Consider the following 18,998-nt stretch of genomic DNA (forward strand, 5'->3'; position numbering starts at 1 on the left):
AGTACTATTTTCATAGTTTACTTGGCACCAAAGAAAATATAACGTGAAAAATGTTGATAATTAGAAGAAAATCCCTTTTGACCTGTCCAAAACCCTATATATTCACTTTACACTGATACTGATTCACACAATTTACTGACCATTCCATGACCCCAGAAAGCCTGTTGTATAGACTTATACCCATGCTTAATAAAATATTATTTTCTGGTTTTGGCACTGTGCACGTATTAGTTGCCAGTATTCCTCTTCTCGATTAAGTGAGAGCCTTAATGCTCTGTTAGTATTGAGAACAGGGCGGCGACAAACGCCCCAATGATGCAGAACGGATACTATACATATCCACAGGCGAATCGCGGATGAAACCCTAAATAGCTCTGTTTAACCGGATTAGCCTATCAATAGAGCATAAAGTTGTCCGACATAAAGAATTCTGATGGCAAATCACTGGTGTCTGAATCCATAGTTTCCTTCAGGCCGTTCATCCAATTTCTCGCCTGGTTTTTCTCGCTGGTCTTGAAGTAAAACCGTCTGGACCGAGTCTTTACGATCAGGACAAAGGCCCCTGTGGAAACACCAAGAACACCTTGAGAATGTTTTCCGTTTACCTCCATAGAATTTTAAAGAAATCTTTCCATTGGAATAGTAAACGCTACAAGAACACAAAAGAACAAGTAAGGTAAAGCCTTAAAAATTTTCCGGATGGCAAGCTCTGTGCGTGTCGTTGTGCCGTGTTCTGAGGCCGGTACTTGTTGGCTATCACCGGTAAACATTAATCAAAACTAAAATGCGTTGTCGAAGATGGCATTGTGGGGGAAGCTTTCAAAATATAAATGCTAACTGTGAACCTTTCTTAGTCGTTGGACAGAAAGTTTAAATTACTATCCTATGTAACTTACCATTCAAAGAGTTTAAGCTGATCTGCATAACTGCCTTTAACGGTAGTGCCTTTTCGAGGCAATCTTTGGATGTTCCCCCATCTTAGCAACGACTTCTGGTCAGATTTGTCTACTTTGAGATAGACCTGGTGTTCCCATCCCTGTTGAGTTGCTTTTGTAAACAAAGAACCTGCAACACCATATTTAATCCAAACAATTCAGATGCAAGCAAGATTAGTATACTTTATAAACACAACATATGACATATTAACATGACGTAATTTGCGTTAAATAGGGGAACGATATGGCTGACAAATTGCAGATCATTCATTCTTACGTTAAATAGGGGAACGATATGGCTGACAAATGGCCGGTTATTCATTCTTACGTTAAATAGGGGAACGATATGGCTGACATATGGCCGGTTATTCATTCTTACGTTAAATAGGGGAACGATATGGCTGACATATGGCCGGTTATTCATTCTTACGTTAAATAGGGGAACGATATGGCTGACATATGGCCGGTTATTCATTCTTACGTTAAATAGGGGAACGATATGGCTGACATATGGCCGGTTATTCATTCTTACGTTAAATAGGGTAACCATATGGCTGACATATGGCCGGTTATTCATTCTTACGTTAAATAGGGGAACGATATGGCTGACATATGGCCGGTTATTCATTCTTACGTTAAATAGGGGAACGATATGGCTGACATATGGCCGGTTATTCATTCTTACGTTAAATAGGGTAACCATATGGCTGACATATGGCCGGTTATTCATTCTTACGTTAAATAGGAATAAGTTACATGTATTTAGTGGTTTACAGGTTTTTCACATCAACATTTACACCCCTTATATTTTCTTGAAGATATTAAGTTAAAGTGATCGTATAACGTTCAAAATTTATATTTAGTGACAAAAAAACACGAGTTTAATCCTAACATGTATGATTACAGCGCATGCTGGTTATAAAATTATGTGAAAATATAGAACAGATGGTAATGACTTACCGTCAAATATCATGGATCCGGTTTTATTAATCTTGTCATCGTCAAACTTAAAACGCCACGCTGGAGTCTTCATTTGTGATCCTGAAGATGTTTTGCTGTCTTCGTTGGTGTTGTTTATTGTCTTGCTGTTTTTCACTCCGTTTTCTTTGTGTGCGTTATTAATTCCATTTTTAACGTTATCTGTCACTTGATTGTTTTTATTGATATTTTTGGCAATTTCATCCTCGTTCGACACGTCCTCCAACTTGCTAGATGTTTGCGTATCATGCACTGGTTTTGTTTTTTCTGCAGCATAATGTAAGGATTGTGCGGTCACTGATAGTAAATTGTCCGGTATCTCCTCAATAAGAGAGCTCGACTCCGTGACCATGAAATCCAGCAGAGCAAACAAAGATTCCAAAATGGCATTACCATCATAAGAACTCACAAGATTAGGTAAATAATCAAGCCGTAAAGTATGTCTTGCCTCATCTTTGCTTGAAAACAAAAGTAGTCTTGTTTCATAGGCAATCTTCAGAGGTCCGTGACTTTTGAATTTAAACTCAAACTCTTCCAGCCCTTTACCAGACGTCTCAAGCCCGCTTAGGTCTGCATACACCACAGCATGGCGACTGAGATTTGCTGTAACCTCCTCACTGCACTTTTCCGTGATAAATTTGAAGGGAAACATGCCATTTTCGACACATTCTGAGATTGTTTTTGAATTGGAGACGACGAAAGACTGAATTGTGTCCTTCGGAGCAAAACTTGCAAGCAAAGGAATTCCGTTTACACACCTACTTATGACATTTTTCAGTGCTGGACTGTGTACTCGTGTGTCATGGGATGTCCTCACGGCCAAAGTATTTTCACCACTGGCTAAATGAAGCAGAAGCTGATAGGCGCTGATCACGAACTGAAATAGAGTTACCTTCCACAAATGCATTTGTTTCTCAATGGCATTTTGTAAGTTATCCGGAATGTCCCTTGTCACAGTTTCGTGATAGCCACACAAGATTTCCGGTTGAACGGTTTGTTTGGAAAATGAAATAAGTGGAATATCCGCTTTGCCCCTGAACTGTAACTCCCAAAATACCTGCAATGGTGTAAGTTTGGGCATCAACGTTGCTCTCATTTCGGCAGCCACATTGATATGCCTGGGAGCAGGTAAATCAAGGCCATTCGACTTGGCCAGAGCGACTTCTTTGAAATCAATAAAAAAAAGGTCGATAGCTCTGAGGTCAAAACAAATGGGATGAAAAAGAAAACCCAGTTTGTAATTTTCCTTTTTATGTGTGCAAATTATGCGAACTGGTAATTCGGCAGACAAGTCAAAACGATCTCTTGATAGATCAAAAATTTCTTTTTCAAGGTTGTCTGGGTTACTGGGTTCAAGTTCGATAATATTAAGATCTGACAGATCTGATAATATCACAGGTTCGACGCCATTTTCAGTTTTGGTATATACTGTCCGCAAGGACTGGTGCCTTCCTATGAGCAAAATCAGCAAATCCTTCATCCATTCGATAGGGGCTGTAATTGTGAAGTGTATTTCCGCCCCAAACACAAGGTCTTTGCTGCCTCCCCATGCGCTGTGCAAATCATAAGCCATGGTTTCAAACACTGACATCTTGGAACCATTTCCGTCCTCCATGAAAGCTTCGAAGTCGTCTTTACCATCGGCCTCTGACATGATTTCAGAGTCAAGATACATAACGAGAGTTTCCACTGAGGAGTCCTCCAGCAACTTGACCAGAGACATTCGCACTGCGAGGTCTTTCTTCATTTGATTTACCATTGTCATTGCCAACATAGAATCCAAGCCGAGGGATACCACAGATGTTTTCAGCGTTACTTCATCGACGTCCACGTTTAATACCTGAGCAATTACTTCCTTTATATAGTCAAAGAGGTCTTTAAACCTTTCTTCTGGGGATTTAAGCTTTAGAAGCTCCAAGTCTATGTGACGCATCGCGGTTTCTTCCTCGTCCAGTTCTCTACCTCCAGTTAAAATAATTGGTCGTATGTCTGGTGACAAGTACAAAAATCGATACTTATCAACCCAGTCGAAATCCATAAAACATATCTGTGGAGTATTCGTTAATAAAGTGTGGATTAGACAATTTCTGATTTGCTCCTCGTTTAGTGACACAAACCCAAATTTTGCCAGCTGTTGAGCAATCTGCTCATTATTGAGGGCCATTCCCAACTCTAACGGACCCCAATTAATGGACTGTCCTGATAAGCCTTGGGAACGGCGATAGTGAGCAAAGGTGTCCATGAAAGAATTTCCAGCGCCATAGTTACTCTGACCAGGATTTCCAGCAATCGAGACGATAGAAGAATGCATGACAAAGTAATCAAGATGGAGGGATTTAGTGAGTTCGTGCAGGTTGTACGTTCCCAAAATCTTGGGCATGCAAACTCTGTCGAAGTTTTCCTTCTGCATCCGCATTAGGAAGGCGTCATCTAAGATACCCGCTCCTTGGAATATCCCTCTCAGGGGAAACTTCTTGAAATTCTTATGAAGCACATTAAGGGCCTTCGCGAGAGATACCTGATCCGATATATCAGCCTGTAGGCAAACGATTTTAACCCCAGTGTTTTTCTTTAGATCTTTGATTTTGGACTGCATTTCCCCTGAAGGTGGCTTCCTGGAAACAGTTGCCACGAGTCCACCACCCATCTCAGCGATCAAGCAAACGGTCAGCCACCCAAGGCCTCCTAGACCACCAACAACAAGGTACGAGGCATTTGGTCTGAACAGATTTTCTGGCTTCACCAATAATTTCACAGCGTGGTTGTTTTGAAGGTTTAGTAAGCCTTTAGAAAAATTACGGAAATGATTTTTTCCAAGCCCTTCAAATATGCGTCTGATCTTTTTTTTCTTCTTACTAAGAAAATGTACAATTTTGGGTAGAATTTTTCTCATGTTCGAAAACTTGTATACTTGCTTAGGACTAACACGAACGGTTTCCAATGCACCATCATTGCCAAAACAACCCTGGGAAGTCGTGTCCCCTTTACAACCTTTAACTGATATGATACCTTTCAGATGGGGATTACTTAGCATTTTCCCGATTACAGCATCGTCTAAATCAGCTAACAGTAGGAGGTTACTAGGTCCAGTTATATTTATGTGGTGAGCATGGGTTTTGGGACATAGAGACAACCGCTTAAGGCCCCAAAGAGACAGAATGTCTTGAACAAGTTTTCCTTCATTATGATAGGATGACTCTTCCGTTATTATAATCGTATGTCGCCGACGACTTAGGTTTTCGTGTACTTTCCACAGTAAGGCTAAAAATGTCAATATTCCTGTATGGTAGCCGGGAACAGCAGATATAGGTATGACGCACTGTCGAGGCACAAACACCTCGTTGCTAACTTCCAACGGAAGGCAAACTACGACAGGCTCCTTACTGTCAGCAGAATGACCAACCGCCTCCAATGTGATCATTTTGGAACTTTCTTCATTTGTGTCCGACCACACCTCCATTTCACTAGCCTTTGTAACGGGAAAAAATGTCTCTTCGTGAAGAAGAATTGTTTCCAGGGATACTTTTACATTTTCGGGATCAAGCTCGTCTTTGATATCCGAATATTGAAGATAAACTTCGCTTTGTGGGCTGCCGTGCGTATCGGCGTTTACTAAACTCACGCTATCGCAGCCATTCCAGTTCTGAAGAACACTGGGTACGGATGAGGTAACTTCTCTGGAAAACGCAACGGTCGATTCATGAACGACGCCCTTTGATATCATTATTTCCTTTCCAACAGACGATAGTTGGTTTGAAACTAAATCAGCGAGTATCGACATGGTCCCACTGGAATCATCGGAAATATCGATTAACTGCACAAATGGATATAAGTCTTCCTTAACCATACAGCGCACCATTCCCCACAGCTGAGAGCCAAATATGTTGATGTTAAGTTCTTCGGGACATTCAAATGTGGACGTTTGTGTTGATCGTGTTACGATGGCAACAGGTAGCGTGTAGTCTTCTTCCGAGAGGAATACCAGTAATTGACGCAGATTGTCACAACTTTTGCAAATGTAATTAAATATGTCTTTAGCTGAAAGACCACCAACAGTAGATCCTTGGGCAAAAACAACTGCACTTATTCCGCTGCTTTCGTCTTTTGACTTTAATGCCTGGATGCTCTTTTTCACTTCTTCAATGTCAAATTTATCGACTGCCATATGATATGGAACACAACTAACATTACTCTCAGTGTTGATTATCGCATTTGCCAGACTCTGGTCTTCACTGATCACAACAATATTTCGCCTTATGTCAGACTCGATAGGTTCAGCGACTGGAGTCGGTCTCCACATGAGAGAATATCCAATTCTGTCTACCTCATCGCTGTTTCTCCCAACCACTTTCACACACATGTCTTTAACCTCTGCGATTAGAGTCCCATTTGTAGTCATTAATACCATGTTATAGTAGAACCTCGAACGCGACATAGAGACTACTTTTGCGTAGGACAGCATCTTTTTCTCCAGGGACTGAAACATGGATACAGATCCCAAACCAGCTGGTAAGACTTGTTCCATCTTTATCTCCTCCATTGTTTTAGAGTCACCCACAATAGTGCAGAGAGCCTGAGTCATTGCATCAAGAACACTCGGGTGAAAGTGAGTACGGTACATCTGAGAGTTTATCATTTCCGATGTTTCTATAGTAGACAGGCATTCCCTTTGGTTTGCGTAAGAATCTGACACTATTGTCAATCCATCTCCATATCGAAATCTCTAAAATCCAACATGTCGTAGATTTCAGAGCTTTGTTTCTTAATGTGACATCTATGTTTTATTTTACTTAACAGTGGTGCTAACTGCGACCCCTTGTGCTCTCTTTTCTCAATATGTCCATGAGCAAAGATGGTTTTCTGTCTATAAACGACGTACGTTAATCTAGTACTCGTTACGTGTTTCACTTGACAGGCCAAAAAGTAATCCTTACCTTTCTGGACACTCATGGGTTGAATGTAATGGGCACTGATTGTCAGAGTTTGAGGGGGTATTCGCAAAACCTCGTACCCTACAGCTAGTGCCACTTCCGTGTAAAACGCTCCCGGAATAATAATGGTTCCATTAACAACGTGTTGAAAAATGAATGGTGTTTCTCGCTCATTGATGCCAATTTTGAAGGTAGGAATGTCTCCCGCCATTCTAACGATGAAGGGGTGATCATAAACAGCTCTAGTTGTGCCTTCACGATGTCGTTTGGAGTTGTCAGGGCTCGTACAATAATTTTGCTCTTCTGAACTGATACCTTGGTTCATCGGTCAGCTTTCCCCTAACTTTAGGAACAACGTTTTCCCAGTTCGGATTCATGCCAAGGGAGTACAATCGACAGAGCGAATTAAGCAGACACTTCATATCAGACCCTTTTTCAACTGAGGGTTATAACTTTGACATCCCCTTCATCAAAAATATCATCTAGGGTGAGCTCGTAGGACAGGCTTGGGGGCCGATTTCAATAAATACTGTGCGATCGTTCTCATCTTGGCTTTCCTTAACGGCCTGGTAGAACAATACTGATTGTCGTAGGTTCTTGGCCCAGTATTCTGGCGTCACAAAATCTCCTTCCTCGGCAAGTTTACCGGACACGGTTGAGAAGATCTGGATTTCTTCTTCACATGGTCTTATTTCAGCAAGTCTTTCAATTAAGGGATTTATCAAGGTCTCCATTCGCTGACTATGAAATGCAGTTGTGACGTTTAAAGGGAATCACAGATATTTTCTCGTCTGATTCTTTATGGTTTTCTTCCAGGGTTTTTCTTATATTATCTACACAATTTTCATCACCAGATACTGAACAAGCGTTTGGGCTGTAATAAACAGCAATGTTAACACGGCCGTCAAATTGTGCACACAACTCCTCTACTCCAACACTGAACAGTTTAAAATGACCAACATATGACCACCGGTGACTTGACACAAAAGCTCTGTTCTGTGAAAAATGACCTTGACAGCGTCTTCCAGGTTAATACGCCCGGAGGCAAACGCAGCGGCCACTTCGCCTACCGACTGACCTAAAACAGCATTCGGTTTGACGCCCCAGTATTTCCACACAGAAAACAAACCAACCTGACTGGCGAATAAAAGCAAGGGTCCAACCATTGGGTCGAACAGTTTATCTTGACATTGGAGCTCTTCCTCTACAGAAATATTCGAAAATGTTCCTAATATTTTATCAATGCTACGAATAGCATTCAGAAAACTTTCTTCCTCTTTCATGAGCTGTTGAAACATCCCCTCCCAAGATGTCCCCATTCCACCAAACACGAATACAATATTTATACGTTTTCTTTCAACCTCATCCAGACTTAGTGCCTTTAGCTTCTGTGAAAGATTTTCGTCATCTCTAACGGACACGGCTGTTCGATGAGGATAATGATCCCGTCTGCAGGTTGACGTGTAGGACAAGATTCGCGGATTTATTTTGGACTCTGACGCTATTTTCATCATGTGTTTAACGTTTGGCGTAGTGCCGCTTTTGAATGTCCAGATATTGCAATAATCGGATGTCCGCTGATTTCCCCGTTGCTCTCTGTCGTAACATTTGATTCTTGAATAATAACTGCGTGGGCATTGGAACCTCCAAATCCAAAAGAGTTAACACAAGCTATTCTTCTGTTGTCTGGCAATGTGTCCCAAGGATAGCATTGGTCTGGAACTTTGAAGTTGTACTTGTCAAAGTCAATCAGAGGATTGGGGCTGGAAAAGTGAAGGGATGGTACAATAGTCGCGTTCTTCATCATGAGCAGAACTTTTATTAATCCCGCTATTCCTGCTGCGGATTCCAGATGGCCGTCTTTACCGATCCAATAAATCGGCGAGACCCATCTGTGCCGAAGAAAGTTCCTAGACTGTTAGCTTCGATAGGATCGCCGACAGGCGTACCAGTTCCTGGAAAGAAAAGCATATTTATACAAAATGCTTAGATACGAAAACACGTTGACATCTTGTTTCTCGTTCTTCCAGATAAATGGTGTGTAACAATTTGTGTCACCTATTCTATAATTAGCTAATATTTAATATGGTCTTGTTAAAAACAAAAATAACGCCTTTCATACGTGGAATTAAACCAAAAACATGTATATCAGACAGTATGATATCAGTAACGGTAAGATATCCTGGAAATGACCTACAGCTAGCGCATTGGTGCCATCAATAATCTGTTGGTATCCATGCAAAAGTTTGGGCGTATTAAGATGTGATCATGCTTATGCGTTGGTGAAATTTGAAACAGCTTACAGTAGCAAATTTAGCTGTAAACTATATATTTAGTTAATCCCAGGTGATTTAAATATTCCAAATAGCCAATGTCCATGTGCCATGCGAATTCAGTACTGTGCATGTTTTATTCCATGGTGGTGGAAAGTTCCTTCCGGGAGAAATCTGGGCATATGGCGAGAATGAAACTTCGGAACATTGCCAGAAACCTAAGAACAGCCTTCTGGTAAGGACGCGGACGAACTATGTCACTCACCGTGTGCTTCAATGTACTGTACACTACAAGGGTCAATACCATGGCGTCCATAGGTCTCTTTCAGAAGGGCCAGTTGTTGTTGTCCAGATGGTGCAGTTATCGGAGACGCCATTCGACCGTCCTGGTTAGAGGCCGTCTTTACGATGGCCCAAATTTTGTCCCCATTCGCCCTGGCCTGAAGGAAAAGATAACTCGTCCTAAGCTCTTCGGTTAAAGCAGTTGTCATGTTGGTGTAAATGTTTTTTAGACGTGTACATCCAAATATTGATAAGACCAAACCATATCACAAATTAATGGCCGGCGTCATATTAGTGAAATATTTCTAAGTACGGCGTAAAACACCAGTCAAATAAGTAAATAAATAAATATAATATCGACCGATTTACATGTTTGTATTTGTTTGGCAAGAAATTGGACTTTTAAACACGATAATGGGTAAGAGTTTCTGAAGTGTGGAGGAATAAAAAAATTAGAATACTTTCAATACGACAATAAAAGAAAACAGAAATGTATGCATCTCACCGGCTGGGTGGTTTCAGGGGAGACAATTCTGATAGTGCTCTCAATTGTTTTTATGGAAAATTGACTTGAATTCTTTCCCATCCAAATGAACGTCATGCCATAGAATATTCTGTCAGGCCTTTAATGACGGACTGGCCTTCTATCGCCAGCAAATAGTGCTTTGTATCAGCATTCAAACCACGAATTTATTGCTAATCATTTGGGAGGAGGAAGCAAATGTGCAGGATTAATCCAAATGAGTATGGCGTCAACTGACTCAGTGAAACAAATCAAGATACAGTCTCTGTTCTTATTGCTGAATATCAGTCATACATCATTATGGCTGAGATTCATCCCTATATCGGTGAAAATCTATATCCAAATACTGCCTCCAGGTTTTTTCACTCAATCAACAAAGGCTTGCTTTTTTGGATTATTAAAGGTGGAGAAAACATGAAAATACTGTGAACTTCAGATGTCATTGTAAGAATGTGAAAAGTTATTTGTAAATGAAGTCTTCGATGTATTTTCCGATTTTTCTTTACAGAAAAAAGGACATATGAAAATACTTTTTGTAATGTGAGTATTTTGGACCACCTCTTATCGTCTTGGTTAGAGCGCTAGCGCAGCGTCATGACCCTATAGAGTCTCTCACCAATGTGGTCGCTGTGAGTTCAAGTCCAGCTCATGCTTTCTTCCTCTCCGGCCGTAAGTGGGAAGGTCTGCCAGCAACCTGCGGATGCTTATGGGTTTCCCCCGGGCTCTGCCCGGTTTCCACCTACCATAATGCTGCCCAACGTCGTATAAGTGAAATATTCTTGAGTACGGCGTAAAACACCAATCAAATAAATAAATAAATCTTATCGTCTTATACGATACGAAATATCGTCTTTACCCTAAATGTCCTAAATTGAAGATCTCGAACAGTGTCTCTTCCTCAACGCTGATTCTGGTCTCTCGTTAAATGAACTTACTATATACTTATTACTGTTTGCAAATGATGTTATTTTGCCCTCTCAATCGTTACAGGGCCTTCAACATTGTCGGAATGCTTTAAAAGATTACTATATGTATAATAAATGGGGACTAAATATGAAGTCAGTGGTAAGTAAGTAAATACGAAAAAAATATTTAAGGATCATATTTAGTAATACCTTTACTCAACTTCGTCTGAAATTTGCATCACTTTTATGCTTTCTTCCCCTTTAACAGTATCTTGCCATTCGTAAATGAATGCACCTTAAGAGCCCAATAGGATTAGCGAAAGTAAACTTTCACAGTTTGAGAAGTCTGTGATGACCCACCCCAACCTGTCTACTCACCCACACGCCCCGCTGCTGTGCGGAAAAGCGTAAATATCGTCTCACATAATGTTATATTAACTAATCACAAGTCAAGTTTGACTTGATCTGAAGGCATTAGGGTCTTGTGAAGTGCATAAAGTGTTACATTTGTAGAAGCATGTCAAAAGGAAAAATAATCTTGTTGAAGAGAATACTAAAGCCTTTAAACACAACCTGTGCTTTTTTATGTCAAGCGAATTTATAATTTCTGTAATGATATATAGCATTGTTATTACTACTTACGTCAGCCAATTTTTTTAGGATAACTATCCCGCTACCCTCTCCTCGGGCATATCCGTCAGCTTCGGCTGAGAATGCCTTGGACGAGCCAGTAGGGGAGACCATCCTGGCTTTACTCAGTGGGATCATAATCGACGGCATCAGAACGCAGTTAACGCCGCCACAAATTGCCATATCACAGTCACCTGTAGTGACAAAAACAAATGGACTACTTACTTGCTATAACGTAAGTCGGCATCAATCTGTCCTTGATGCTAGAAACAGTGTTTGATTCAGGAGATTTGGTTTGCGAACGTCGTTAGTTCTCAGAGATATTTGAAAGCTGTACGGCATTTGTTTATTTCTAAAACTCTTATGTTAAAGAAGTTCTAACGGAGATTTTTGGCAAACACCCATAGTAGCTAACCAAATCACATTATCTGAATTTATCAAGAATAGCTCCAGTTATTGTAAATATCAGATTCGTACCTGTGGTAATTATTCTGTTAAAATGATAAAGTTTGAAAGCTATAATGCGACCTTTTATATAAATTTCTAAAACTTTATAACCGATGCTGAAAATTTGTGAAAGTTAATTATTTGGGCTATTCTGAAATATAGCAAAAACGTCGAATGGAATTTAATAATATCCGATATAGCATTTATAAGCAACCCTCGTTCATTACTCATGTCTCCTGCCAGGCGTAATTAAGACTTATCAGATAATGGATGATAACCTCTGGCATGATAGAAAGTTTTGCATTGATTCTCGTTGTTTTTGTGCTAATTACTTCTCCTCTTTAGTTTCGTTGTTATGTAACATGCATGCGTGTCACAATTGATTTGTGCAGTTATTAGCCAAATCTGTTAAATATTACATACACTGGCTTTTCTTACCCGTTTGCAAAGCTTGTGAGGCGAGATGTATGGCAATCAGAGCAGAGGAACAGGCTGTGTCGACAGCCAGAGCGGGCCCAAGCAGGTTGAAGACGTAAGACACGCGAGCCGCTGCGATGCTTGCCGAGCCACCCGTCAACGTGTAATTGTCGGCCTGGTCCATATCCGACGCTAGAATGTCCGTGTAGTCACTGTTCATCACGCCTGAAAAGCAACACCAGTTCGTGATTCTTTTTTCACATAAGTTCCGTGTGCCTAACAACAGCATAGAGGGTAAAACCAGAGCAGAGGACAGTGTGATAACCTGCAAACGGCCCTCGCGATTTCTCTCTTGAACTTAAAGCGATTACTGTTATGCTTTTATATGAGACTTCATTCTTTCTTGTTCAATCGCAGCTGCTACACAGATTTTATAGAGAAAGTGAATTAGCCTGTGGAAATTTATGACCATGTTAAAAAACCCAGGAAACTTGTGTTTTTTTTATGAGGGGATGCGGTAATCTGTGTGAACTATAAATACTGCTGAGTGGATTCATCCGAGAGCACTCTGTAAGAGACTGGTGTTTTAAGGAAAAATACTCCCTTTGCATGAGTTGCGTCCCATGTTTCAGTTCATATTGAGACCTCTGGATGCGTAGAAATAACCAAAAAGAGCAATTTTCAAACAGCTTTCAGCAGAAATGACCAAAGAGCTATGACAGTATAAAGAGAAATAAATTCGAACGAATTTATGTGAAGAGAAGCAGTCAGCAGACTGGCTGTTTGCAATAAGCATAGTTCTAAAAAAATACTTGTAAAACACCAACGATGACATACTGACTAAAGCCAGGTGAGTTTAAGTTTTTATCTTATCCCATAGTGCCGACATATCTTTTGCTCTGTACTAAACCTCCTTACCGAGTTAGGAATCAGATTTATCAGCAGGAACATTTGTTATATTAGATTCCCAGAATAATTACAAATATGTCAACTTTGTTTTAAGGAAATAAAACCCTAAACAATCGTGGTATTGTCTCTCAAAAATTTGCAGATAATTGTGGCAAACTCGATTAATTGTTGTATTTATTAGATTGGTGTTTTACACCGTACTCAAGAATATTTCACTTATGGTGGGAGGAAACCTGGCAGAGCCCAGGGGAAACCCATATGCTGCAGACCTTCCCAGCCAGCATGAGCTGAACTTGAACTGAGCAACCGCATTCGTGTGAGGCTCCAGGGTCATTGCTCCATGCTGGCGTGCTACCCGCTCGGCCATGGAGGCCCCCGACTGGATTTAGAGAGCGTTTGACAGCTGATTAATTACTCACCAATGTAAACACCTGTATTGGATCCGGATATAGTATTCCGGGGAATCCCGCCGTTCTCCAGAGCCATGAATGTTGACTCGAGAATAAATCTCTGCTGGGGGTCCATCTTCGAAGCTTCGATGTCATTTACGTCGAAAAGTCGATTATCAAATTTGTCGTGGCTAAAAAGAATAAGAGGGATTCATTTATTTCATTCTTTAAATAGAAAATTCTATATTTTATATTTAAATTCCTAAAAAAATTTTCTTTTTAATACTGAGTAAAATGGAGTTTGAGATATAATGGTAGACAAGGGAACTAATACTTCCGCCGAAATTGAGCCCTTGTCAGGTGAGGTTATGGGATAGAACCCAGCATTCGTTTATCCCACTTCAGCTTTTTGTCAGGAGGGCTGTTATGTATCTGGCTACAGAAGGTGATTTCCTTCACCCATAAATGAAAAAGTACCACTTGATAAACCACTGCTCAAATAATTACATAAACAAATCTACATGACACTAGTAAACGTAGAGCCGTACAGAGCTGTGCATTTTTACTCATCACTGTTATTACTCAAGGCAAACTGGAAGTTAGAACCTATTTACTATCATAATTTCTTAATTATCACACTCTTGCTATTACACTAGATTTATGCACCCGCAACTTCAGCTCTGCATTCTGGTCAACATCAAGAGTACGGTAGGCCTAAATAGGCACGCTTTATTGACGAGCGCGTGTTTACTTAATCTACAATATATTTCCTGTCACGTGAAAGGATTGCGTCTGTGCATATCTAGCCGCACCTGTGTGGTTCAACTGATCTGACTATAAACTAGCATAACAAGAAGTGGGCCCTACAGGGCCACGCTCAAACTTAGCAGAAATCAGACGCAACTTTCGATCATGTGGCCTGGGGATTCCTGTGCAATACGTTGTCAGATGTCGGGCTAAAAATACGTAGGTGGCTTGCGCAGCAGATCATAAATATTCAGGTCACCCAACAACAGACACTGTAAATACACTCTCAGATCGGAACGCTTTTGTGGATATCTCGAACAGTTTGCATTAACATAAGGAACATGATAACTTGTACATACTACTTGATGAAGCGATTCGGTTAGAACTGTTAGTGGTACAATTTTACAAGCTCGGTCGTTTGCGAAGATGTTCGTCCTTCGGTGAGTTTCGTGTGCACAATTAGTCTTTTCCTGTGTGGCAAGACCTGCGAGCACATGTCAAGTGACATTACAGGAGATTGCGCGGCTCTGTCGAATAGAAACAGGGCCCGAGATGGTGGCCCTGGCAGTGAAAACACATGGATGGATTTACTGTATACATGGGACTGAACCTACAAAAGAAAGACGCAGAAATCCTCAGATAGGTTTGATCACGTCGTTGAGATATAAATGTAACAGGTCAGTGCTTATTATAATGCTTTTCCGAAACTTTCTGGCAGGAGACAAGTTTTTTCTGCGTCCAACACCATCGATTTCATCCGCGGAGTGAGAGAATCCCAGGATTAGGTGACGACGGGGGAAAGGTTTTGTATCCGAAGACCACGGGTGTTCTTGACTTTCCCTGAAATGTCACTAATCAGCACACGTGTGGCTCAGCACTGCTTGGCATAAGTTCATGAGACATGGACTTAGGTACGGCTAGACAAAGCCAAGACCTAACAAATCAAATACCCCCAGTCTCTACAAGTGAACTGAATTTTGGGATTTTATGGATAATTGTTAACGCTTGCATATTTATACAATTTTTGCATCTCGTATTTTGTCTCTGTCTACTGCTTCATTTTGTGTATGATCTGAGAGAATGCACACGTATATCTATTGTCGGAAATAAAGGTTTCCACTTACTCCTTGACAATTCCCACTTTCCTGACGTATGTCTTGCCGGGGGCGTCCGGATCTGGGTCGTAAAAGGCGTCCACATTCCATCGATCCCTTGGAACCTCGATCACATGGTTTTCCCCATTCTTCAGCACATTCCAGAATTCGTCCAGATTTGGAGCCCCGGGAAAACGGCACCCCACCCCTACTATCGCTATGGCGTTTGAATCATCCATGCTGAAGCTGAAGTACAAAAAGATATTTGAGGTTTACCCGTGAGAAGAAAAGATTATCCTTCCGTCAATATCTGGTCGCTAGTTGATGACTGAATAACTGATTGTTTTATTGATTCATTGGTGTTTAACGTAGTCCCTAAGACGTTTCTAGTTATGTAACGATCAGGTTATATCGCAGTATAAGCTGCAAAAAATATTAAATCACACCGTATCAGATCTTTGTGGACACTCGTCAACTTTCAAACTGGTTGAAACTGGTCATTGTGTCATATATTCTATAGTCAAAAAATCAATTTGTTGATATTTACAGAAAGTCGTCTGAGTGATGCTAGAATGTATTCTATTATTGTAACACAATATGCTGTCATATGCAACATAATATTCTGTTAGTCTTATTGATTATTTGAGTTGAATTAATAGAATATGTATGTTATATTTAACAGAATAATATGCTGCAATAGGCAGATATCTGTCCATAGAAATGGAAATCAAAGAAAACACTAGCACAAAAATACATATATACAGGTGCGTTGGTTAACGTTGAAAAATCAAAACGTGTTGCGAGAAAGTAAAGTTTTAAATTTGCTTCACAGGTCAGAAGAACATTTCTGAACATGGTAGCCCTTAGTTTAAACATTAAATGTTATGTAAATGCTTAGTGGCGACATACGGAGCCTAATGATAGCCTATTTGCGTAACTGTCTCATTTTCCAGCCACGTACGTTTACGTCATATCTTGCATTAACTTTCTAATCACGCTTTATGAGGTCACACGGTCATATGAGTCAAATAAATTTAAAGTGTGTTACGACTGTTGACAGAGACATCTGTCACGCTTATCGAAACTTTGAATGCATACTCATCTTTTACCGGCGATGGGATTGATAAAAAAGACATTTCATCTTGGCAGGTGTACAAATCCACGTGATCACATCAGAAATGCAGACTAACTTACTAACTCAATACTATATCAATACCATGAAATTCTGTTATTTCTGGATCTGGGCTGTCCAAGCAGTACAGAGACGGAAGGTCCAACTGATCTGTGACTATCAACTGCAAAACATGGGGTTTTTAAACGATGTAATTGTTTGATTTTTAGGACCTAACTTCATGGTGTGAAGACGAGTGTGGTGTAACGCAGTGGGTGAAATGAATTTTCTTCTGACACCAGCGAAAGCAAATCTGTAATACTGAACCTAATTTCGGTAAATCGGTGCAGTGCAGTGGGTTGTGTTCGGCAGTGTTTGTCTCCCGAAGAAAGAAATTGTCACATTTCCCGAAGAAAAGTTGATTCGGCCCGAATCTAGCAACTCGGTGACGTTACAGGGCTGGAGATTAAGGATTTCAGCTCATTAGCCTGGTAGGGCTGGTGGTGTTCAAATGTTACTGGCCCTCACCCACTTCGGTTTATACTCCAAAGCCATGTGATATGTATGCAGTTTTTTGTAATGAACAATTCTGATCACTCGAGGATATTCAAATATAACGTACACTTGTAATTCAAAGTGTACGTTCAAAATTCAAAGTGCACAAAGGAGAAACCCATATGATTACTGCCATATTTGAAATTGTTCACACGTTTTCGTATAATATAACTTTAATAAATGAATTTAATTTTATCCGTTGCAATATATTATTTCACGGCAGTATGGTTTTAAAGCTGGTTGTTTAGAAATTTTGTTATAAAAACAATCTTGTCTATTCGCCGAGAGTGTAATGTGGGCTGTGTTACAGAGTGGGGGTTGTTCTAACAGCACGTCGGTGCACTTATTGTAAAACAAATCACTCTCCATGCTCATTCCTCGGCATGCCATTGGTTTTTGAATAATTATGACGTCACCCGAGGCAATGATTTCTTGGTGTCGAAATTACGCTTATGGAGTTTAACATTATTATTATCATTATTATTATTATCTCTTCAAATGTCTTCTTAAGTGCACACCTGTCCAGCTTGAAGGCAATAAAATTGGGTCTTCCTTGTTTTATAGACCCTAAAATGACCCACATTTACAACAAAGACTCGAGTCTAATATGTACAATTTAAATGGTTTTGGTGACAAAACCGCCATTTGTGCCGCTCTAGGGAGACATTGTGTACCAAAAATAATCGCTATATTAACGATCCATCCAGCTTTTTTAGGCCCCATATATACCCAATAAAAAATGCCTGGAACGTTTATTATTAGATCCGTTTGGTACACAATGTCCTTCTAGGGTGGCCCAAATGGAGCTTTTGTCACCAGAGCCATTTCATTACATATTAATGTTAATGGCGATAATGTTTCACTGCATATCCCGGTAGTTTGGGGGTCTATATAGTCAGAAAACTAATTGACTGATGTAACTGGTGGACAATAATGTATATTTAACTTCCCTTCTATAAGAAGATGGCCAGAAAAATCGGCTATCAAATGGAATTGCGCAGACGCCTTATACTGTTAAATGATCGAATAGTTGACATGATAGTGCATCCTCTGGAGCCTCACCTATTTTAGAATAAGAAAATGGGAATAGTAACTAACTATGAAGCTGGTTTTATGCATTTTTTCTCATTTTGTTCAGTGTCAAAAACAGCTACCAGAGTGACAACAAGCATATCGAATTTCTACACGACACATGTTTTGCTGTTCTGCATCCGGCAGTAAAAACAGTTAAGAACCCAGGAAGTTAGTTTTTCAAGTTTCCACGATTTGGCCCTCAGCAAGGCGTGGATTTACAGCACAAGACGGAAGGCTTTGGACCCAATAAAAACAGCCATACCTGCTCTCGCCATTTTACAACTGAAATCTGCGAGGCGAATACAGCTGAACTCGAAAGATTTCCACAACGGCAAATACTATTGACCGAACGGATAGATATGAAATCTCGGTACACTAATATTTATGTCCACATCGTACATGTATTTATATTGTACACGACTATTATGGGCCCCTAGCCCTTGTGCTAGTTGGAATATCGACAATAACACGATTTTGGAGTGCCATATTTTCGGAAGACAACTTTTCGGTCTTCAACGAACGTTAGTGTGTGCATGCGACATGGTGAGCGTCGTTGGCCCCTTATTGTCAGCAAAGACCCACTAACAGTGTAAAACAGAATCTGTCAAGTCGATGGTGAAGGCCTTGTTTGAACTCGTACTTCGTGTGTCCTAGCGAAGATCCTTAACCGTGGTCCACACCGTCAAGGACTAAAGGAGGGTGTCAGAAAACATCAGTACTGCTGACGGTCGGTTCTCCGAACGTTTATCGGGCGGATTATTTGATCCATTCCTAAAATCTGACAGCAGTGTGCAAAGA

The 18,998-nt window shown here is 40.4% G+C and overlaps 2 protein-coding genes across 2 annotated transcripts; both read right to left on the minus strand.

The window, feature by feature from the left end:
* Positions 1-441: 441 nt before the first annotated feature.
* LOC135466904 (uncharacterized) lies at positions 442-7,055 on the minus strand. The gene is made up of 4 exons (XM_064744657.1): positions 6,848-7,055; positions 1,896-6,560; positions 897-1,065; positions 442-562 (listed from the first exon to the last, which is right to left on the minus strand). The coding sequence occupies exons 1-4, from the start codon at positions 7,053-7,055 to the stop codon at positions 442-444; spliced, it is 5,163 nt and encodes a 1,720-aa protein (XP_064600727.1).
* A 1,619-nt stretch (positions 7,056-8,674) lies between these two features.
* LOC135466905 (putative inactive phenolphthiocerol synthesis polyketide synthase type I Pks15) lies at positions 8,675-15,807 on the minus strand. The gene is made up of 6 exons (XM_064744658.1): positions 15,491-15,807; positions 13,650-13,810; positions 12,343-12,546; positions 11,470-11,651; positions 9,383-9,557; positions 8,675-8,799 (listed from the first exon to the last, which is right to left on the minus strand). The coding sequence occupies exons 1-6, from the start codon at positions 15,697-15,699 to the stop codon at positions 8,675-8,677; spliced, it is 1,056 nt and encodes a 351-aa protein (XP_064600728.1). The 5' UTR covers positions 15,700-15,807.
* Between the last annotated feature and the right edge of the window lie 3,191 nt (positions 15,808-18,998).

This window comes from Liolophura sinensis, chromosome 6 (assembly GCF_032854445.1).
Source record: "Liolophura sinensis isolate JHLJ2023 chromosome 6, CUHK_Ljap_v2, whole genome shotgun sequence".
In the NCBI taxonomy this organism is placed as follows: Eukaryota; Metazoa; Mollusca; class Polyplacophora; order Chitonida; family Chitonidae; genus Liolophura; species Liolophura sinensis.